This window comes from Benincasa hispida, chromosome 2 (assembly GCF_009727055.1).
Source record: "Benincasa hispida cultivar B227 chromosome 2, ASM972705v1, whole genome shotgun sequence".
Classification (NCBI taxonomy): domain Eukaryota; kingdom Viridiplantae; phylum Streptophyta; class Magnoliopsida; order Cucurbitales; family Cucurbitaceae; genus Benincasa; species Benincasa hispida.
Window position 1 is genome coordinate 5,938,561 of NC_052350.1, and position 22,724 is coordinate 5,961,284.

Genomic DNA, 22,724 nt, shown 5'->3' on the forward strand with positions numbered 1-22,724 from the left:
TGTAAAATCAATGCAAAACCTTTACAATGCTTCAAAAAAATATAATTAATGACAAACAAATCCTATAAACTTTTAGTTTTATGTTTAATGGATACTTAAATCTTCAATTCTCTAATAGGTTAAATTTTCAATTTTGTCATGAATAGGTCATTCATGGTGTTATATTAAAAAAAAACATAATTTTATATTTAATAGATCAAGTACTTTTTAAAATTTCAAACACATGGGTGATTGAATAACCAAAAATAAAGTTGAGAGTTAAAGATTAATTAATTTTCTAAATTTCAAATATATGAAATGTTTATTGGATTTAATTGAAAATTCACAACAAGATTAATTTTTTAAAGTAAATAAGAAGTAGCAACTTTATCACGATTTAAAAGACATAGTTTAAATTTTTAGAGACCAAACATATTTATAGTTTAAAATACAAGTCAATAGAAAATTTTTAAGTTAAATATCATTTTCATTTCTGTACTTTATATTGATTTTAATCATTATATTTTTAATAAATAAAAATTTAACTATCCAAAGTTAATTTTTAGAAGGATTTTTAAAAATAAAAAAATAAAAGAAATTATTTACAAAGTTTAATATTAATTGAGGCCGATCAGCGTTTGACACTCTATTTTTAGTGATAATAAAGTGATATTTTGCAAACAATTTTGTTTTGTTGTTTTTTTATGGGAGGCAAGAGAAGCAGCCACGGCCTAGCTGAGTTGTCGTCACTTAATTGGCTGCATGACTGATATCTTTTCTCCTGCGGAAGAACTGGACACTAAACAAAAATAGAGCTAACGTGGCACAATGCCAATCGTTCATTGCTAATTATATTTTTAAAAAATTAAAAAAAAACTGAACAAGGGTATCCTAAAAATCCAGTACGATTATCCATTTCTAATATCCACCGTCCATCTTCTCCATCCAACGGCTATCAACTACTCAAATCTCAAACCATATCCATTAAATATATAAAAATAACCCAACGAACTCCCACGGCCATTACTCCTCCACTCCGAGCTTCACTCCCTGCTCGACTAAATGGCCTCCGTTGCTCTCAAATCCTTCACCGGCCTCCGCCAATCCTCGACGGAGAAGCCCCATTTCATCACGCAAACCAAGGCCAACCCGAACCCCCAATTTCGGCGCCGCTTCTATGTCGCCGCTGCTAAAACGAGCCCTAAAATCGCCGGCCGGAACCTCAGAGTCGCCGTGGTTGGCGGCGGTCCCGCTGGAGGATCGGCAGCTGAAACTCTTGCCAGAGGCGGCGTTGAGACTTTCTTGTTCGAGAGGAAGCTCGACAACTGCAAGCCCTGCGGTGGTGCGATTCCTCTGTGTATGGTCGGCGAGTTCGATCTTCCGTTGGACCTGATTGACCGTCGTGTCACAAAGATGAAGATGATCTCTCCGTCGAACGTCGCTGTGGATATTGGCCGAACCCTAAAACCTCACGAGTACATTGGGATGGTTCGGCGAGAGGTTCTGGATGCGTATCTTCGGAATCGAGCTGCTGAAAATGGGGCTAATGTGATTAACGGCTTGGTGATGAAATTGGAACTTCCAAAGGAACAAAATGCACCGTATGTCATTCATTACACTGCGTACGACGGGAAGAAAGGAGGCGTCGGAGAGAAGATGACATTGGAGGTCGACGCCGTGATCGGTGCCGACGGAGCTAATTCTCGAGTCGCCAAGGCCATTGACGCCGGCGATTACGATTACGCCATCGCATTTCAGGTAAATCAACTTTAGGGGTTAGGGTTTTCTTAAGGAGGAATTAGCTTTGTGTAGTATTTACCAGCAAAATAGAATGAACTGTGTTAAATTAGAGAATTGGGGGTTTGCAATTTCAGGAGAGAATCAAAATCCCAGATGACAAAATGGTGTACTACGAGAATCTTGCAGAGATGTACGTAGGTGACGACGTGTCGCCGGATTTCTACGGGTGGGTTTTCCCGAAATGCGACCATGTCGCCGTTGGCACCGGTACAGTGACTCACAAGGCTGATATCAAGAAATTTCAAATAGCCACACGAAACAGAGCAAAGGACAAGATCTTAGGAGGGAAGATCATCCGAGTTGAAGCACATCCAATCCCTGAACACCCTCGTCCACGGCGGCTGGCCGGGAGAGTGGCACTTGTGGGCGATGCAGCTGGGTATGTGACAAAATGCTCCGGGGAGGGCATATATTTTGCAGCGAAGAGTGGACGAATGTGCGCAGAGGCGATTGTCGAGGGATCGGAGAATGGGAAGAGAATGGTGGAGGAATCAGACCTGAGGAAGTACTTAGAGAAATGGGATAAAACTTACTGGCCAACTTATAAGGTTCTGGATGTGTTGCAGAAGGTGTTTTACAGGTCGAATCCGGCGAGGGAGGCTTTTGTGGAGATGTGCGCCGACGAGTATGTGCAGAAGATGACATTTGACAGTTACTTGTACAAGAGAGTGGTGCCTGGGAATCCATTGGAGGACTTGAAATTGGCTGTGAATACCATTGGGAGCTTGGTGAGAGCTAATGCTTTGAAGAGGGAGATGGAGAAAGTTAGTTTATGAGAGAACTGTCTAATTAAAAAGAAAACATAAATCTTTAGTTTCCTAAGGCATCCAGATAATCAATTCAATCATATAGATTTTGTAGATGGGATGTTTAATGTTAATGAATTTTAACTTTCATCACTTCACTTTTGTTAAAAATTTCAACTTCAAATCTGTGTTCCCAATGAAAGAGACCACTGGTTTTTATATTATTTAGTTGAGAATATGCAATGATGATTGTTTTTATTTCCTCTATATGATTAAGTAATCAATTACGCAGCTACAACACACCGTTTAATGGTGATGAAGAGCCAATTAATTAATTAGATTAATTGAATTTGGTTTTCTTCTATAAAGTATAAAGAAGAAGGAAGTATTGGTTGTTGAAATGTCATTTTACAATATATTTAAAGAGCCAAGTAAGATGTGATATCTCAATTTTCTTGTGCTTTTTCTTTTTCGCAATTATTATTTGGCCAATGGCCGTAGAGTTGCGTGTAAATAAGTCGATTATATTCTAATATCATTTGCTACGTCACAAATTTTCTCTTTTAATTTTAATTCACAAGTTTCAAGAGGCAAATTGCTAATATATAAAACAGAACGGTTATTCTAATACAAAATTAGATGCCAAATTGGCTAAAAATAACAATTAGATCAAATAAACTCCCGTGGATTCGTTCCTTTTACAGAACTTTAATTTATACATATGGAAAAATTAAACAGACATCTCTTTTTAAGACAAGAATTAGTAATTAACGTTAAAACTGAGTGGGAGAATCAGGACCGTTGAAACCGGCAGGGGTGTAAAAACCCAACCCCAACCGATTCGCGTTAGTTGTTTTTTCATCAAAATTTGAACCAACCGGCTCGGATCGGTTCGCTGTTTATCCGAACCAAACCACTTGAAAATTAGGTTTGTTCTTTTCCCTTCCACTTTGTGTTCAGCTGCCACATCCTCCCCCACCTCTCTCTCTCTCTCTCTCAGGTAAAACAGAAGAAGAAGAAAAACAGAAGAACAAGAACCAAAAGAGGTAATTTTTTGTTTTATTTTAAAGAATATCCACAAATAAATCCACCTTGACCGGACCCGGTTTGCCTCACCGGACCGAACCGAACTGAACCCCGAGTTGAAAGGAAGAAGAGAAGTAACGGTGAAGATTTGGGGAACAAAAGCGCTTTGAAAAAGGGACTAGATTCGTATTGCGGCGGTGTATTCGGTACACAGAAAGAGAAAGGGAAACAATATAAAGCTTGGCTGTTCAAAAAGAAGTGCTACGTCCAATGCTTTCAGGCGGAGAATTCTAAGACCCACAATACCCTTTTCGAATACCCTTTTGAGCCCCATAAATCTTCGATTACTCACTTTCCTCTTCCATTTCGAGCTAGATTTTTTCTGGGTTTCAAGTATGACTTCTCTATATTCTTTCTTTGTTTATTTGTTTGTGTTTCACTTTCTTGGGAATATGGAGAAATCAGTGCTGGTTGAATGTTTGATTCATTCTTCAGCTTGTTTCGGTTGTTTCTTTCATACCCTTTTCCTCAAAATGTGTGTTTTTCGCTGATCGATTTGTTTTTGTTCATTTCATATGCTATGGATCTGATTGTTGATTTATTTGGTTTATATATTGGTTGATTTTGAAGTTGGTGTTTCGATTAGGAATTCAATTATCCTTTCGTTTTTGAAGATGAGCTAAACAAAGTTAGTGGTTAGGGATTTAATCCCTGGAAATTTACACCCGAATAAATGAGTGAAGATTTTTCTTTTTTCCTCCTTTTAGTAGTGTGGATCTGAAAAGATGTGTCTTTGGCGAACTCCCATTTTTCTTGTGCTTTTTAGCTTCTGGGAATAGATATTTGTTGATGTTCCCTTTTTAAGTGAGAACAACAAATTTTGGGCCACAACTTTACATGGACAATCAAGGCTCTTTTTCTTAACTTGTCGTGTTTGATAACTAAAAGAAAACTGACGAATTACGTATGAGTAGTATAAAGTCCTAGAGTTCTTACATGTTTTGCTAATATAACTTGATAAATTTTGCCTTTAATTTTTACTTTGTTCTGTAAACTTGCAATATGTTTTCTAATATCTATTTCCTGAATAATCTGGATAGCTGGTTGTGTTTGGAAACTGTATCTACTTCCATGCTATTGGTTTTTATTGCAAGCAAAAAAAAAAAAAAAAAATCGTCACTGGTCTATCATCGCCTTCTTTCCATTTTTGGTAAATTATAACATGTATCAGGTTGCTGTGATTTTTATTATACTCTGATCTAGGTAATATTTGTAATTTCGAGGATTGAAACTTTACATTTATGTTATTTATGTAAGTATGGTTCGTGTACTCTCAGGACTTCTATTTTTCTGAATGAATCATCTGAACATCTTGTTGATCTTTATGGAACACACTTGTTATAGTTGGAGCAGTTGTCTTAGTTTTCTTACTAGAGTAGAACTATCTATGCTCCTGATTGGTTTACGAAAAAGATAACTTTACTTACCAGATTATATGTGTTACTTCATCAGAGTCTAGCAATTCTGATGGTTTTGTATTGTTGGAGAATCACCAGATTATGTTAATGGCTGACAGTTCCTTGCCTCCCCTTTCTTTAACAGAGTCAGATATGGCCGCAACATCAGCAACTATTTTGTCAGTTGGAGCAACTGCATCACTTAATACTAAACTCAACTCATTTTACCAATCAAAGTCTGCTAGCTTAAGAATCAATTCACAAGAGACTCTTCAGAGCTTCTGTGGCCTCAAGGCAGCTTCATCTCTTCGTTGTGACTCAGAGTCATCTTTCCTAGGGAAACAGAGCAGTGCTGCCCTATGGCGTCATCTTGCTCCGTCAGCTCAAAGAGTGAACCAGAATGTATGCAAAAGTCTTCAACCTCAAGCTTCTTACAAAGTTGCTGTTCTTGGAGCTGCTGGAGGTATAGGTCAGCCTCTGGCACTTCTCATCAAGATGTCGCCATTGGTTGCCACCCTGAACCTTTATGATATTGCAAATGTCAAGGGTGTTGCTGCTGATATTAGCCACTGCAACACTCCCTCCAAAGTTCAGGATTTCACTGGACCTTCTGAATTAGCCAATGCTTTAAAAGGTGTAGATGTTGTTGTCATACCTGCTGGGGTTCCGAGAAAGCCTGGTATGACTCGTGATGACCTCTTCAACATAAATGCTGGCATAGTGAAAAGTTTGGTTGAGGCAGTTGCTGATAATTGTCCTGATGCTTTCATCCATATCATTAGCAACCCTGTGAACTCAACTGTTCCAATAGCAGCAGAAGTTCTAAAGCAGAAGGGCGTGTATGATCCAAAGAAGCTTTTTGGGGTTACTACATTGGATGTTGTACGGGCAAACACTTTCGTTGCTGAAAAGAAGAACCTTAAACTGATTGATGTTGATGTCCCGGTTGTCGGGGGACATGCAGGAATAACAATTCTTCCTTTGCTATCAAAGACAAGACCTTCAGTGAGTTTTACAGATGAACAAATTCAAGAACTGACTGTTAGGATTCAAAATGCGGGAACTGAAGTTGTTGAAGCGAAGGCAGGGGCAGGCTCCGCAACCCTTTCAATGGCATATGCTGCAGCAAGATTTGTCGAATCATCTCTCCGTGCCTTGGACGGAGACAGTGATGTATATGAGTGCACTTTTGTGCAGTCTGATCTAACTGAGCTTCCCTTCTTTGCATCGAGGGTTAAGCTCGGGAGGAAAGGAATCGAAGCCTTTGTAACGTCTGATCTCCAGGGTTTATCCGAGTACGAGCAAAAGGCACTTGAAGCTTTAAAGCCAGAACTGAAGGCAAGCATTGAGAAGGGTATTGCTTTTACACAGAAGCAAGCCGTGGCTGTTTAAAGCCTTGCTTTTCCAGAACATGCTTGGAGAGTAGCATTGAATCCTAAGAATTGGTTTGCGGCTTTTCCTTTTGTTTAGTAGTTTGTATGTTTTCATTTTACCTCGTTTGATGGAGAACTTCTGTTTGAGATATTAACTGTTGCCGTAGTCCTAGTAATTGAAAATTTTGAAATAACACGGTTGCTACGACTGTGCACCTTATCATAAGACACACTAGGATTGAATTTGTTCGGTCAATACCCAAAACAAATACATAATCGGTTTGTTGGCGAAGTTGTTTGAGACAGAACGTTCAACACGTTCACTTTTACTTCTTTGTATAATTCAACAAAGCTTTAGTCAATCAACTTTTCTCCCAGTTTATGATTTGGGTTCCTCGATTTACTTCATCTTAATTTCTTACAAAAGCCTTTGAGCTCTCTTTTTACACTGCTATGTTTGTCCCAGAAGCCTACAAAATGGGATTAAATAGATGAATATTGCTATTTTAATAATAATAATAAAAAAAATTCCCCTTCAAAATAGCAATATTCATCTCTTTTATGAATTAAATAGGTGTTTTTTCTTGTCTTTTATGGAGATGCATTCACTAATATTTTTCTATTTTTTGATTCTGGTCATTACGAAGTTTTACTTAGTTTTATTTATTCTTTAGAATCAATAGACGGATTTATTATGTCACTCCCAAGCTTTGTCCATTGTTTTATTTTTATTTTTTTTTCTTAAAAAACATGATTTAAAATCATTTGATATTCCAATGTTTTAAATTATACTAAATTTTGTTGATTGTTACAATGTTTCTAAAAAAGCATGTTGATTTTACAAGTGATGCTATCTTTTAAGAAATTTCTATTCAACTTTTTTATTTTAATATTAGTGCAATGTTTCTTAGAGAGCATGATGATTTTTTAGTACTAAGATTTTTGGAAAACTTCATTTCCAACTTTTGTAGATGAAGAATGATCTTATAATGTTGTAAATGTAAATTAATAAATGATATAAATGAATTTAGATAATCCACAAATGACATTCATCCAAGCAATATGAACAAGAAATAATTTTAAATGAACAACTTTATAAATTTAAAAGAGTATACCTATCAAAGTTTTGATAAGTCTTTTATTATTATTATTATTTTAAATTACTCAATGTGAATGCAGGTAATGTGAAACATTACTGCTGCGTTAATTTAAAATTATTTACAAAATTGTAATGATAGATATACTCTTTTAGATTTATAAAATTACATGTGCCAATCGAGAGATTCTGGAGTCAAATATTTCATTCAACATATTCATATTCTCATCCATAGATAAAACCACCCAAATAAATAGATTTTTTCTATTTTCAATGGTTTTTTCTCTCTTACTTTTTATTGTTTTACTTTTTTTCTTGATATTGTTTAATTTATTTAGTTTTCATAAATATGTTTGAATTAAATTTATAATTGACATATATGATTAATTTTATTAATACTAATGCTAATATAATTTATTCTATTATTATGAATTAATATGAAAAACCATAATCTTTTAAAAAAAGTGAATAACCATAATTATATATTTTTAAATTTCTTTTTATTGGTAATATATATTGACATCATAAATTATTTATTAAAATTATTGACTAGTCTTTAAAAAAATATTAATTAACTAACTAATAATAAAGTAAGTTAATTTATTCAATTAAACAATCTTATATACTTTTACTTCTAGTTTTAATCTATAATTATAGTTATTTTTTTTAAAAAAAAATTAAAACATTGTTTGATGATTTAAAATAAATTAGTTTATATCAACGTTTTTTTGTATATATATAAAGCTTATAATTGACATTTAACAATTAGTTAATTAACTCTTAAATTAACAAAATCATGGAAAAAAAGAAAGAAAATAGATATTTAAATTAATAACCAACATTTTTTTAATAAAGGTTGATAATATAAATGTGCAATATAAAAAATTTAATTGATAATAAATATATTAAATTGGAGGGTGAGTGGATAAATTTAATAAAATTTTAATGACTTAAAATTGATTTAATAATTTAATGTAATAAAAATTAATTAATAAACAAAAATGAATTATTGAAACTAATTTTGATAGTTTTATATTTATAATTACATGAAAAAATATAACACAAGACATCCTATTCTTATTCCCATACATAACCAAACATAGTCATCTATTAAACCTTATTTCATGACATCTTTGATTCTCACATCTCTTATTTATAGAAATCTTATTCTCATACATCTTTTATTCCCAAACATCTATAAAATCTTAGACCAAACGACCTTGTTCTCGCTGATAATTGTCCTGGTGCTTTCATTCATATCAATAGCAACCCTATGTCTTGAAAAAGTTAAAGGAAGAAAAGAAAACACTAGAGTTACGTGGAAAACCTTAGACCAGGGAGAAAAAAACCATACACATTACAGGGACAGGTATAAATAACTAAACAGTAAGAAACCCTACACTGATAAAAGACCAAAACGCCCTTAGGGCTAAAATATAATTTCAACACTGATAAAAGACTCAACTTGCTACCATTATCCAGTTTTTCTTTGATGAAGTGTCGGTCATGACTTTCTTCATGTACATCTACCATAACCTTCTTCAACCAAATCTCTTCACATATACCCAAGCTCATAGTCCTATATCATTCTCCCTTAGGAAAATTCCCAAAAGGTCACCCAACATAAGATTACTCCAAGCCAAGCACACTTAACTTTGGAGTTCTTATGATTGAGCCACTGAAAAGGAAGGTGCACCTTGTTGGTATAGGTAGTAACTTTCAATTGTTTTAAGCCTTTCTTAACCTTACTTTCATGTCCTCAAGATCCCTCTCGTTCAGATGTGATACTGGTTCATTCATGTACCCTTCCTGAACTCGGGTCGTTACATGCCCACCAGCTTCCACTTGTTCGTCCCCGGACTACATCTTACTGGGAGAGGTTCAGCTCTGATACCATCTGTAACGCCCCAGGCCCAGGATTTGAAATCCTGCGACCTAGCTATGTCATCCTCCATTCTTCCTCCCTTCCTCCCTTGCCTTGAATGCTTTAGAAGTGAAAGTTGTCCCCATAACACCTTGCTTCTAGCCACGACACCTTGCTTATTACTTCTCCAGGTAACTAAGTTTCCCCACACAAAAGTACAGTATCCTAAGGTGGACTTCTTATCTATAACAGAATCAACCCAGTTTGAATCTATGTAGGCCTTGATACACCTTTTATCATGCTTTCTGAAAACCAAACCCTTTCCAAGAGAAGACTTCAGATACCTCAAGATCCGTGTAACTGCCTCCATGTGTCTTTTGTACGGAGCTTGCATAAACTGATTGACCAAGCTAACCGCATATGATATATCAGGTTTGGTATGCGAAAGATATATTAGTTTCCCCACAAGCCGTTGATATCTCTCTTTGTTCACAGGAACATCATCTACTGACTCTATCAGATTGAAGTTGGCAGGTTTACACCCTGTCATTCCAGTCTCTTACAACAAATCGAGAATGTATTTCCTCTGAGATACTAAGATCCCTTCCTTTGATCTTGCTACCTCCATTCCTAGGAAATATCTCAAGGCATCGAGATATTTGATCTCAAACTCATTTGTCATTCGTCGTTTCAACCTGTCAATCTCTGCTGAATCATCCTTTAACAGTATAATATCGTCAACATAGATAATCAAGACCGCTATTTTCCCTGGTGCTGACTTCTTAGTGAACAAGGTGTGATCTGAATGTCCTTGAACAAATCCCTGAGATTTAACAAAGGTGGTGAACCGATCGAACCAGTCTCCGAACCAGGCTCTAGGAGACTGCTTCAGGCCATACAAGGATTTTTTTAATTTGCAAACCTAATTGCCGAATTGTGCTTCAAAACCTGGAGGTGGGTTCATATATACCTCTTCTTACAGCTCACCATTCAGAAAAGCATTTTTCACATCCAACTGATGGAGGGGCCAGTCTTGATTAACAACCACAGAGAGAAGAACACGAATAGTGTTAAAGTTTTGCCACAGGTGAGAAAGTTTCTGAGTAATTACTCCATATGTCTGAGTGAATCCTTTAGCTACCAGTCTGGCCTTGTATCTGTCTCTTATACACATCTAGATGTGTATAAGAGACAGATCCAGGCTGGTGGTGAAAGCTCTAAATCTCGTAGACAGGTTACTGTAAGACAAGAAGCTTTTCATGGAGTGTTTGGTGCACGACCTTGTACCTTTCCGCAGAGCTATCAGCAAATCCAAGGTAGCATCAATCTCAATCTCACTGATCATGTATGTCTGTTGATCTGTACCCAACTGTTATCCATTTTCAGTCCCTTGAGTACCACTTGGTGCTTCATTACATCCCTGACTTCCCCCGAGTCCCCTACATCACCTTCAACATACTCATTGTCCTTATGACTAGGGGTACCTTGAGCCTGAGCTAGTCCGATTCTGACTCTTGAACACCTTCCGATGGAGCAACAGGGGGAAGAATTTCAGAAACTATTTTCTTTCGGAGATGCTTCCTATAGTAGGTTATCCAAGGCACTTGTTTTGTAAGGAAGACAGACTCATTTGTTTTAGGGATAGGTTCAGGAAACAAGTCTAACGGAATAGAGTAGGTGGAAGTGTAGCCTCTTCATTCAAAGTCTCCCTCTGAAGAGAGCTAACGGGAAAGAAGGGCTTGTCCTCTAGAAATGTGGCATCCATGGTGACAAAATACTTTCGAAAGGAAGGTGCTGAAAGCACTTGTAGCCCTGTTGATGGAGCGGACACCCAACAAAGACTCTTTTTTGGGCCCTAAGAGCAAATTTACTCTGGTGAGGACGGTGATTATGGACGAAAACGGTGCACCCAAAAACCCTAAGAGGAACATCTGGGAAAAAGCAAGTGGACGAGATGGATTCTTTAAAATGCTCTAAAGGGGTTTGGAATTTAAGCACACAAAAGGGCATCCGATTGATGAGATGAGCTGTAGTAAGTACAACATCCCCCCATAGCGAGGATAAGGATGCAGGTATCATGAGGGATCGTGCTACTTCAATGAGGTGACGATTTTTCCGTTCGACTACTCCATTCTGCTGAGGCGTATAGGCAGAAGAATTTTGGTGGACGATACCTTTGGAGTCTAGAAACTCACGAAGGGACTGATTAATAAATTCACACCCATTGTCAGTTCGAAGAATGGCGATTTTGGTATTGAACTGGGTTTTGATGGTGATGTAAAACTATTGAAAGACCGTCGTCACTTCAGACTTGTCTATAAGAAGGAACACCCATGTAAGACGGGTGTAATCATCTATGAAGGTAACAAACCACCATTTACCTGACACCATTGTGACATTCGACGGACCCCAAACGTCACTATGTATCAGATGGAAGGGTCGGGAAGGTTAGGGTTGTGAGGTAAAAGACGCCCTAGATTGTTTATCACAAATACAAACATCACACGACAAAGATGACACATTCACATTTCGAAATAAATGTGGAAATAGATATTTCATATAATGAAAGTTTGGATGTCCAAGACGAAAATGCCATAATAAGAAATCAGTTTCAGAAATAGTAAGAGAAGACAGTAAACAACTCCTAGAAGAAGCATCCTCGGAAAGGAAATAGAGCCCCTTATTGTGCCGGGTAGTGCCAATCATCTTCCTAGAGCTCAGGTCCTGAAACGAAACATTATCTGGTGAGAACACGAATTTGCAGTTCAAATCTCTGGTTAACTTACTGATTGATAGCAAATTATACGATATTTTTGGCACATGTAAGACATTCTATAAAATCAGTCCTTGAATTGGAGATAAGTGACCCTTTCCAACAACGGGGGCAAATTCCCATATGCAATTCTTATTCTATCATTTCCAGCACTTGGATAATAAGAGAGAAAATGATCAGATGATCCAGTTAGATGGTCCGTTGCTTTGGAATCAAGAATCGAAGATTCATCTCCCTCAGCAAAGAAACTAAAGGAATTGGGAGTACCTGACTGCGCAATATTGTCGGTTTCGACTGTACCTGGATCCACCTGGCTCGTCCCTGGAGGAGCACGACCAATTGTTTCACTAACAAAGGCTCGACTAGACTTAGATTTATCGTTCGGAGGACGTCGCTTGCCATTTAGAGGTCGGCCATGTAATTTCTAGTACTGATCTTTCGTATGCCATGGTTTCTTACAATGTTCACAAATTGGAGGGGTTTTTCTACTCTATTTGTCATTCTCTGATCCCGATGACTTGACTCCAAACGTAGCAGAGTCTAGGGCATTAGGCGTTGTACCATTCATAGTGCTAGTTCAATCTTCTTCCAATCTGACCTCTGAGCAAACTTCCATCAGGGACGACATTAGTCTTTGTCCCAAAATTCGGCTCCGAACACCATCAAATTTCGAGTTTAAGCCAGCTAGAAAATCATATACGCGGTCAACCTCCTCAATCTTCGAATACTGAACCCCATCAACTGGGCAATTCCAAACTATTTCTCGACACAGATCCATTTCTTGCCACAAAAGTGATAATTTATTGAAATAGGATGTTACGCCGAGAGTCCCCTACTTGCACCTGTTTTCTCAATGTATAAAGGCGTGAAGCATTCTGCCTCTTCGAATGAAGTTTCTGGACAGCTTCCCAGATATCCCAAGCCGAAGCTGAGTAAAGAAGAGGCTTCCCGATCTGAGGTTCCATACTGTTTATTAAAAATGAGCTGAGGAAGGAATCCTCCCCTTTCCATATACATTCCTGAAGATCTCCAGGATTTGGTCTTGGTATCTCCCCTGTTAGATACTCGAACTTGTGCCGTCCCTCGAGAACCATCTTCACAGATTGTGACCAAGAAAAGTAGTTCTGACCATTAAGTTTTTCGCCAATAGAAAATCCTGCAGAATTGCCAACAGAACCATACATAATGTTTGCGAAAGGTAAAGTAGGGTAAGCAGTTACCGGAGTTTCTGAACATAACGGAACCTCCAGATATGTATCTGGTAGAAAATCAATTGATGAATTGGCCGTAGATCTAACAGCTGCCCCAAGTACACAAATCTACTCTGCAGATTTGCCAGTTGTTGTTGAACGCTAACTGTCCCACTAAAAATCGTTGTAGGTTGTTTCTGCCCATAGACCCTGATGATATTGTTTCTACCGATGTGGGAAGACCAACTTGAGGAGCTGGCTGACCAGAGGATAAGTAGTGGGAGAAAAAAACTTGTTGTACAGGGTTGGGCTGGACCGGGTTCAGCTGGACCGGGTTCGACTGGACCGGCTAGTTCGAGTGGTTTGGTGGGTTTTGGTAGACCGAGAGGCCGGGCACGTTCGAAAGACTGGGTAAAGGAGACGGAAGGTAGGTGATTTGGTTTGGATTCGGGGAACGGACGGCCGAAGAGCTGGGCAAAGACGAAAAAAATACTGAAGGATGAGAGGACGACTGACCTGGAAAAGCTCTGCTGACTGTGTCTGGGTTGCGATCGGTGGTTGGAACAACGGAATCGTCGATGGCAAGCGCTCGTGTTTGGGCTGGACCAACAGAGGATGTTCGAGTCTCGACGGCAGTGACGGAGGTCCTCCGATCGCAGTAACGGCTGGATCGACGAGGAGCTACTGTCCCGTGTGTTGGATTTGAATCGGTCCAAGTAATGACCCTAGATATTGGTCGACGGTAGCCCTAATTTCAGCATTGTTAGAATTTTCTCCTGTAGTTCCATCCCCTGCTAGAGTCGATGACTGAATCTCTTCTATTCCAGCGACATTCTCATCACCATGCTCTAATATCATCTTGAAAAAGTTGGGGAAGAAAAGAAAACAGTTACGTGGAAAACCCTAGACCAGAGAGAAAAAACCACGATAAGAGTTTTTTATTTTTAATTCGTACACATTACAACGACAGGTATAAATAACCAAACACTAAAAGACTCTAGACTGATAAAAGACCAAAACACCTTTAGGGCTAAAATATAATTTCAACACTGTGAACTCAACTGTTCCAATAGCAGCAGAAGTTCCAAAGCAGAAGGGGCTAAACCTGTAACATGAATGGGAATCCTACACTCGTGATACAATGCCAATTGAAGTAATGAGAGGAAGAAGTCGAGCAATTCCAGTGGGCGTGTATGATCCAAAGAAGTTCTTTTGTTGCTATTACATTGGATGTGGTCCGGGCAAACACTTTCAATAGAAGTTCCTAGTAAATGAAAATTTTGTAAAACGTGGTTGATACGACTGTGCATCAAATCATGAGACATACTAGGATTGAATCTTTTAGGTTGATACCTGAAAATTAAACAGAATCGGTTTGTTGGCGAAGTTCTTTAAGAGAGGAGAACGTTCAGCATTCACTTTTACTTCTTTGTGTAGTATGACAAAGCTTTAATCCAGCTTCTGTTGCAATATCAGACTCTCGTCTCCCATCTTCAGAAACAGCCCATGGCCACAAGCTGAAAGCTCTGGGAAAATTTTCCTCGTGGATCATGTAATATTCTGAGACTTTATGGTGTTCGGTCACTACCAATAATCATTGCAGGAACACCGACCCTCTCGGAAATGATGTGACCGACTTCGGTCCCTAACAACCACTTTTCTGTTATAAACACTGGAGATATACTTAGCAAAGTTATGACAATCCATGCAAATATGAACGGTATTTGCCACTCTGATGGTTCTTCCTGGCGGAGTTGCAAGAACCCCAAAGGCTATGGCCAATTTTTCACTATGGTTAGAAAGCGCATACCCCTTATCTTCTGCCTTTAATCTGTGTAATTCAGAAGATATTTCAGCTTCATAACCTGCAATCTTTAGCTGCTTGTTGATCTCATCCAACTTCTCGTAGATCTTGTCCTTCATAGGATGCGAAATATCATCCACAGCAAACTCATGCACCACCCCATTCAATTCTATTGTGGTGCAGCCAGGTGTAGTATAAATACCCTTCTCCTTCATAAATTTCCTCAATTCAGATACCTTGTCCCAGTTGCCAGCCGAAGAATAAATGTTCAGCAACAACACATAATCTCCAGCTTCTTGAGATTTGAGTTCAATCAAATGCTCAATTATGCGCTCCCCAAGGTTTGCATGACCGTGAATTCTGCAAGCTCCAAGAAGGGTCCTCCATAATGTTGCATCTGGGTTCACCTCCATTGACATTATGAGTTTATAGGCTTGATCAAGCATTCCAGTGCGACCCAAGAGATCAACCATACATCCATAGTGATAGACGTTGGGAACTATCCTGAACTCCTGTCTCATACGATCAAAAAAAGCCATTCCTTCATCAACAAGGCCACAGTGGCTACAAGCAGAAAGAACTGCAGTGAAAGTATGATCATCAGGCTCAATACCCTTCTTTTGCATCTCCCAAAACGCTTCAATAGCTTCTCTCCCCTGTCCATTCATTGATAACCCGGAAATCATCGCACTCCATGAAACAACATCTTTCTCCGGCATTTTATCAAACACTTCATAAGCCTTGTCCACACGCCCACACAGCGAATACATCGATATCAACGAATTACACAAATTACTCTCAGTATTATAACCGTGCTGTTGAACATAATTATGAATCCTTTCACCGAATTCCAATGCATTCAAGTCTGCACAAGCTTGGAGGAGAAGTAAACAAGTAACTTTATCAGGTTCGCAGAGATATGTTGGACTTTGCATGATGTCAAACAAACCTAAAGCATCCCTAGTCCGTTTATTTCGAGTTAGACAAGAAATCAAAACGTTCCAAGCAATAACATCTCTTTGAGGAATTTCGTCGAACAATTTGCACGCATCCTCAAGTTTGCCACAATGAGAATACAGGTCCATCATGGAGGTGAGCAAAAGACTATCCGATTGATGCCCATTTCTAAAAATCTTCGCGTGAATCTGAACCCCACTAAATAATGAAAGCATTCTTATACAAGACTTAACGGCAAAGGAAGAAGACAAGGGATCGACGCGAACTCCTTGCCTTTCCATATCTCTGTACATGTACAATCCCTTCAGAGGTGAAGGGCTCAAAGAATAGGCTCTCAACATCGCATTATAATGAGAAACAAATGGGTTCGTCAGGAGAGAGAAGAATCGTCGAGAATAGCCCAAATCGCGAAAAGGGGCAGAGGCGGTGCGAGTCAAGAAGCGGAGGGAAACAATGGGGTCTTGAATGGAAGAAGTACGGATGATGTGGGCATGGATTTGGAGCAATTGGGATTTGTGGGTACATGATTTTATGAGAGAAATCAGGAGCTCTCTTTCCAAGTGAGGTGTTGAGTTTTGTTGTCGAAATTTGGAAGAAAGCAGAGAGGTGGATGCGAAACGATGATGATGGTGTTTCGGAGAGAGGATAGAATGACGACGGAAGATTCCAGTCATCTATCGATGGCCGCCCGGTTATCCTTCTGAATCGTTTTTGCTATGGGGCACCACCGCCAATTTGGCCGTCGTTGGTGTTCTTCAATACCGCCGGATTTGCTGTCCCGTGAACGTTAATACCACATAACGATACATCGACTTCATTTTGTGGTAATTTTAGGTTAAAGAGTAAGTTTTTTGGTGGGAAATTGCACAAAAATAAAAAATAAAAAATAAAAAATCTAAGCTAACTCATTTCTAAAAACTTATCTATATCTGATCTTTTTGCTATGTGAAATATCATAATTACTCCCAAGTTTTCAAACATCTCAAATAGCGCCCTAAATACTAGATTTATTAAGGGATCGTTTGTCTCCTTCGTCTCTCATACTCTCAATTTTTACTCTCAGGTTTCTCTCAACTCTCCTTGGTCTTAGACGTCGTCTTCAATCGGTTCTTCACTCCTCGCCAATCGTTTCTACACATTTTCCATCACCATTCTCGTGATCTGAAAGATATTTTACTCATTTCTTTCAATGCATGTCGATTTTCCCATTCAATCGTAAGAAAATGGTTTAGGGTTTGCTTAGTATGTCGAAATTGATTGCCCGTGATTTACTTCAAAAATTTTAAATGTCATGAACTTCTATAAGACACATAATAAAATATTTAAGCTCTGTTTCGTAATTATTTGGTTTTTTTTTTAAATTAAGCATATAAACATTACTTCCACTTCTAAATTTTTCCTTAATTATTTACTTTTACTAAGGTTTAAAAAACCAAACCAAATTTGAAAACAATAAAAAAATAGTTTTTTTTTAAAAAAATCAGAATTTGACTAAAAATTCAATCATTGTACTGGATAAATATGCAAATCATTGTAAGAAATAGAAATTAAATAGTCTTAATTTAAAAAAAAATAATTACCAAATAAACCTTAAGATTAATTTTTATTTAGATTATAACGAGTGGTATAGACATACTAACAAAATTGAAAGAAAAGGTATACTTCAAGATACTAACAAGTAGTTATTCATGTAAATGTTGTATTACTCCAGCCCTTTTTTTTCTTTATTGAAAACAAGAACTTATAAATTTTATGTTTTGTTATTTTTTTTTAATTACTGATAGAGAATATAGAAGAAAATTCTAGTAAGAATTGTCATTCATTTATTACCATAATAATAGCATTTAAAATAATTTGAGATTAATAAAATAAATTGATATATTATTTAATGACTATAAAATTATGAATGAGAGTAGTATGTAGTATTACAATTTACAATATTACTACACATTTTTTTAGAAAATATTGAAACTGAAAATTGTGTACAAAGTAAATGTTTGTTAGTTTTTATCAATTCTGAATTGAAACTCTCATCTTACATTTCCAAATTCCAATATACTTTATTAGTAAATTATCATTTGTTTAAACTGTAGTGAAAAGTATAGAGATTGAGATTAGTGTAGGGTGGGTTGAAGAGATACATGATTTTTCTAGTGTGGAAAAAGGTTTAAGAATCTATTTTACACATCATTTTGCCCAATATTATTTTAGTGTGGAAAAATGTTTAAAGGCCTTTTATATATTTTTCTTCAATACTTTCTATTCCTAAATATGATATCTTATTTCTTTTTATTTCTTCTATCAGATGATTCGAGAACCATTGCTTTTGGTTTTCAGGTTCTTGAACCTAGTGAGCTTTAGGGGTGGTCATTCAAACCATAAAAATCGAATCGAACCAAATCAAAAACTCAGTGAAACCGAAAAATGCGATTCGAGCCAGTTTGAAGAAATTTTGAAATCGAATTAATTCGGTTCGGTTCGGTTTCACTTTCAAAAACCAAATTTGAAACCGAACCGAACCGTTTTTAACTAATATATATATTTATTTATTTATATATTTAAAAAAAGAGTAAAACCAAACCGCTTTTAATTTAAAGAACAAAACCAAATTTAAAACCGAATCGAACCGAATCATTTTTTAATTAAAAAAGAATAAAACATGGATTTTTTAAAAATGTCAAAATCGAATTTGGAACCGAACCGAATTTCGGTTCGATTTGAACCAATAAATCGGTTCGGTTTGGTTTCACATTTTTAAAAAATTCGATTTGGTTCAGTTTGACCACCAAATCAAATCGAAACGAAACCGTTTCCACCCCTAATGAGTTTAGTGGAGTAGATATCTTCTATGATGCCATGTCCAATGTTTTAAGTTTCAAAGCTCAATTTGAGGCTCTTGACATCAATATTTCTTCGATTTAGGGTAATGGTGTTCATTGAAAATGAAATACGCTTATAATGATTATTAATCTTTTTATAAGAAAATCATTAGCTCGTGTGAGCGTTGACTTATTTTGGGAGTTCATTCATGTTAATTCAAGTTGTATATATAATTATTGAGGCATTTTCTTTTGGAAATTAGTTGTCAGGACCTTTTCATGACACTTCATTTCAGAGTAGGATCCAAGTTGGAAGCAAGGTTTTAAGGACCTCTAACCATTAAGTATTGAAGTGCATTAAGGACCTAAGTAAGTGGTTTTCATTTTAAGATTATTTGATAGTATGACTCTTAAATTTATTTGTGTACTTTTAGTGAATGGCCTTGTCATTCTTGTAGTTCCCAGTTGGAGTAAGTTTCTAGACATCTATAACTTCTGTTGTAATTAATCTTCAATGTTCACATATTCTTTCCTTTAGCCTCGTTATTTTGTCTTTTAATTCACTGGTAGAAAGGAATAATAAATTCATGTGCACACCATTGAGAAAACAATATTCTGATATGTGGTATAAAGCTTTTAGTTCAGATTTATGTTCTTGTTACTAAAAATATTTGTGTCATTAGTAATCTCTGTTTACCATATTCTTTGAATGTATAAACTTCTTTCTGTTACTACAAATATTTGCGAGTTCATCCCAAACAAAGCGAACTCTTTCTGGGTCTTGGTTAGGAAGATGCAAATAAAACGCCAATAGCCTAATGTCAGCTTCTACGGCATAAGCTTTAAAGAAGATAGTTATCAATCATCAGAAATTTTGATTTTCTCTCTTCCGAAAGAAAAATCCGTCAATACAATAAATGACAAACCCTATTAAACAGATGATAGGACAGGGCTAAGGTAGTAATCTCGACAGAGATTAGGAAGATTGAATATGAATAAAAGAAGAATCTGTAGAAATTCTCATAGGTGAAGCAAATCAAACCCATTTTCAGACAAAGAAGATAAAATAACAAAACGAGAGTGGCTAGGAAAGCCCCGGAGATTTTATGGGAAATTGGAAACGTCGAAGTGAGCTGTGACTTATAAATAGGAAGAAGAGAAGATAACGGGCGAAGGAGATTCATTCCATTTATTAGATGAGATTTATGTTCTCTGCTCGCGGCATACTAGAAAAAATAATTTTATTCCAGAATAAATGGACAATAGTAACAGAAAGAAGTTTATACATGAAAGCCCGTTTTTTCATGTTCCCTTGTCTTGGGGCGTCTTTGGCTTTACGAGTGGGCAAGTCTGTTTCTTTTAGCGAGAGGAGATTCCTCACGTAACAAGGTAATAACCGATTTGCTGTTAGATTGGACCATTGTTCCTCCTTTTCTATTTGTCCTATATGTAGGTGGGAAGTACACACTGAATGTAGCATTAAACCAATGTTTATCGAAGTTAACGTGTACGCGAATGCTCGCTTCCTTACTAAAGTTAACGTGTACTTTTTGATCTCTTTGTAACAGAAAGAAGTTTATACATGATATTGATTATCTAAGAATGACGGAATTGAATTATACCCTAAAGATCTACTTCAATATGAGATTGGAGATAATAAACATACTCGAAAGAGAAAGTCATTATGGAATTGATTTTATTCTATATAGTAGTAAACCCTCTAATTGTGTACTTTTTGATCTGTTTATACTTGATCTTTAATATGTCTTAATTACTAGAACCTCCTCAGGGAATATAAGGTTTGTTTTAATGAGGCTGATCTTGAGCCGCCATCCAAGCACTCATACCTTTGTTTAAGAGAATATTTTTGGTATAGTATAGAAAGTCTCAAATTCAGGATCTTCCCCTGCACAGATTTCCTAAGAAACGAAGTCATAGGCACGTTCAGGGCCAGACCAACTACTCCAAGAGCACTCATCCATAAACCTGTTACTGGTACAAATAACATAAAGAAATGTAACCAACGTTTATTGGAAAAAGCAACCCGGGACCAAAAGCGGTTAGCAGTGACCATTGAATAAGTTTCTTCTGGGTTAAAAGCACGGAATGTATTTGCACCATCCCCATCCTCAAATAAGGTATTTTCTACGGTAGCATGAATAGCGCATAGCTAAGCAGCACCCAATACACCTGTAACTCCCATCATATGAAATAGGTTCAATGTCCAATTATGAAACCCTTGGAAAAAGATGATGAATCGAAATATAGCTGCTACACCAAAATTAGGTGCAAAGAACCAACCAGACTGACCTAGTGGATAAATCTGGAATACAGAAACAAAAAAAGCAATTGGTCCCGAGAATGCGATTGCGTTATAAGGTCGCAATTGAACAGATCGAGCAAGTTCAAATTGACGTAACATGAACCTATTAGTGGAGAGCAACAAAAGTCCACAGACCACCTAATTGACACCAACGAGTCAAATCTCCTTGTGCTTCAGGACCCCATAGTAACAATAAAGAGTGAGCTAAACTATTAGCAGGAGTCGAAACTGCGGCGGTTAAGAAGTTACATCCTTCCAAATAGGAACTTGCCAATCCATGGGTGGGTATACCATGAAGTTACAAAGGGTGTACCTGTAAACCAACCTCCGACGGCAAAATAGGCACAAGGAAAGAGCAATAGACCGGACCAACCCACAAAAAGGAAACGGTCCCTCCGTATCATCTATAATATTGAATAAATCATTTGATGATTGATCCATAACCTGACCTAGATCAATATTATTCACTCAATACTGTAAATGAAAGTCTCGTTCTCGTCTTCATTCTTCGTCACATTGTTAGAACAAAAATGGAATATGTATCAATATGGAAATATTTGGTACATGGAGCCGTGATCTGATATAGAATCTCTCTTTTTTATATAGATAGAAAATCTCTTATCTTATATAGATAGAAATGGATCTTATCCTTTGTTATCTTCTGTTTTGGAATGGAATCAAAGAAAGATATTTGGAAACGGCTCATATGTTGTGACTTGGAATAAAGGTTTCTCTGTGGCGAAAGGGAAATAGCTATTTTTTCCTATAGAACGTCTATAAACGAGAGGATTTAATCGGAAATATCAACAAATTCCTATGTGTGGAGTCCAACTAAATATGAAAATGCAATAAAAAAGATCTACTGTTCATCATCCTTATTAAATTGGAATATCAGAATAGTGGATATAGTCATGATTCAACAGGTTAGGTCCACTTTTGCTTTTTTTTTTTAATCAAAGTGTCACTATATAATTATTAGGAGTTTCTAACTAGAATTACTATTCTATATATTCTGCATTATAATAATAACTTGTTATATATAAGATAACTTTTTGATAATTGAATGAAATTCTATTTGACTTTCCTTTGATTATTACAAAACAATAGAAGAGGATTCCGAACGAATATCTTCTTCTGTTAAGCGAAATCGACGACTGGCTTATTGATTAAATATCCTTTGAAATGAAGCAAAAAACCCCGCCCTTAAACTTCAAAAAAATGATTAATTCCCTCGCTAAGAGAGATGGGATCCTTGTTTGATCTTATTAATATCCTCTTTCCTTGAATTAGTAATGGGATGTATATCTAGTTCAGTGTGAAATTTGAATGATCTCAATTGTTGCAAATTCCAATTTGAGTATAAAAGTCTCTTTATTCCTACGTTCATATGTATTTTATGCATTACATCTATTACACCTATGAAGTTAGGTAAAATTTCATGTGATTCAGTAAACATAATATAAATTTCATCATTGTGTCATGGGATTTTTTTGATAAATGGGAAATAAATAAAATAC

General features: G+C 36.7%; 4 protein-coding genes across 12 annotated transcripts; 2 read left to right on the plus strand and 2 right to left on the minus strand.

The window, feature by feature from the left end:
• Positions 1-989: 989 nt before the first annotated feature.
• Positions 990-2,749, plus strand: LOC120071403 (geranylgeranyl diphosphate reductase, chloroplastic). Its single transcript, XM_039023666.1, has 2 exons — positions 990-1,737; positions 1,854-2,749. Exons 1-2 carry the CDS (start codon positions 1,042-1,044, stop codon positions 2,553-2,555), a joined length of 1,398 nt encoding a protein of 465 aa, XP_038879594.1. The 5' UTR covers positions 990-1,041; the 3' UTR covers positions 2,556-2,749.
• Positions 2,750-3,725: 976 nt separating this feature from the next.
• LOC120071589 (malate dehydrogenase, chloroplastic-like) lies at positions 3,726-6,779 on the plus strand. Of its 3 annotated transcripts, none has more exons than XM_039023935.1 (2): positions 3,726-3,944; positions 5,154-6,779. In XM_039023935.1, the coding sequence occupies exon 2, from the start codon at positions 5,162-5,164 to the stop codon at positions 6,398-6,400; it is 1,239 nt and encodes a 412-aa protein (XP_038879863.1). In that variant the 5' UTR covers positions 3,726-3,944; positions 5,154-5,161; the 3' UTR covers positions 6,401-6,779. The 3 variants fall into 3 exon arrangements, with proteins under 3 accessions (XP_038879863.1, XP_038879862.1, XP_038879864.1); XM_039023934.1 differs by lacking the exon at positions 3,726-3,944 and adding an exon at positions 3,989-4,055; XM_039023936.1 differs by lacking the exon at positions 3,726-3,944 and adding an exon at positions 4,101-4,814.
• Positions 6,780-9,300: 2,521 nt separating this feature from the next.
• On the minus strand, positions 9,301-9,891 carry LOC120071943 (uncharacterized mitochondrial protein AtMg00810-like). Its single transcript, XM_039024380.1, has one exon. It carries the CDS (start codon positions 9,889-9,891, stop codon positions 9,301-9,303), a length of 591 nt encoding a protein of 196 aa, XP_038880308.1.
• Positions 9,892-10,538: 647 nt separating this feature from the next.
• Positions 10,539-16,898, minus strand: LOC120071407 (pentatricopeptide repeat-containing protein At3g47530-like). Of its 7 annotated transcripts, none has more exons than XM_039023677.1 (4): positions 14,658-16,898; positions 14,367-14,568; positions 13,821-14,207; positions 10,539-12,065 (listed from the first exon to the last, which is right to left on the minus strand). In XM_039023677.1, the coding sequence occupies exon 1, from the start codon at positions 16,737-16,739 to the stop codon at positions 14,889-14,891; it is 1,851 nt and encodes a 616-aa protein (XP_038879605.1). In that variant the 5' UTR covers positions 16,740-16,898; the 3' UTR covers positions 10,539-12,065; positions 13,821-14,207; positions 14,367-14,568; positions 14,658-14,888. The 7 variants fall into 7 exon arrangements, with proteins under 7 accessions (XP_038879605.1, XP_038879604.1, XP_038879603.1 ...); XM_039023676.1 differs by having other exon boundaries at positions 10,539-13,208; positions 13,335-14,207; XM_039023675.1 differs by having other exon boundaries at positions 12,382-14,207.
• Between the last annotated feature and the right edge of the window lie 5,826 nt (positions 16,899-22,724).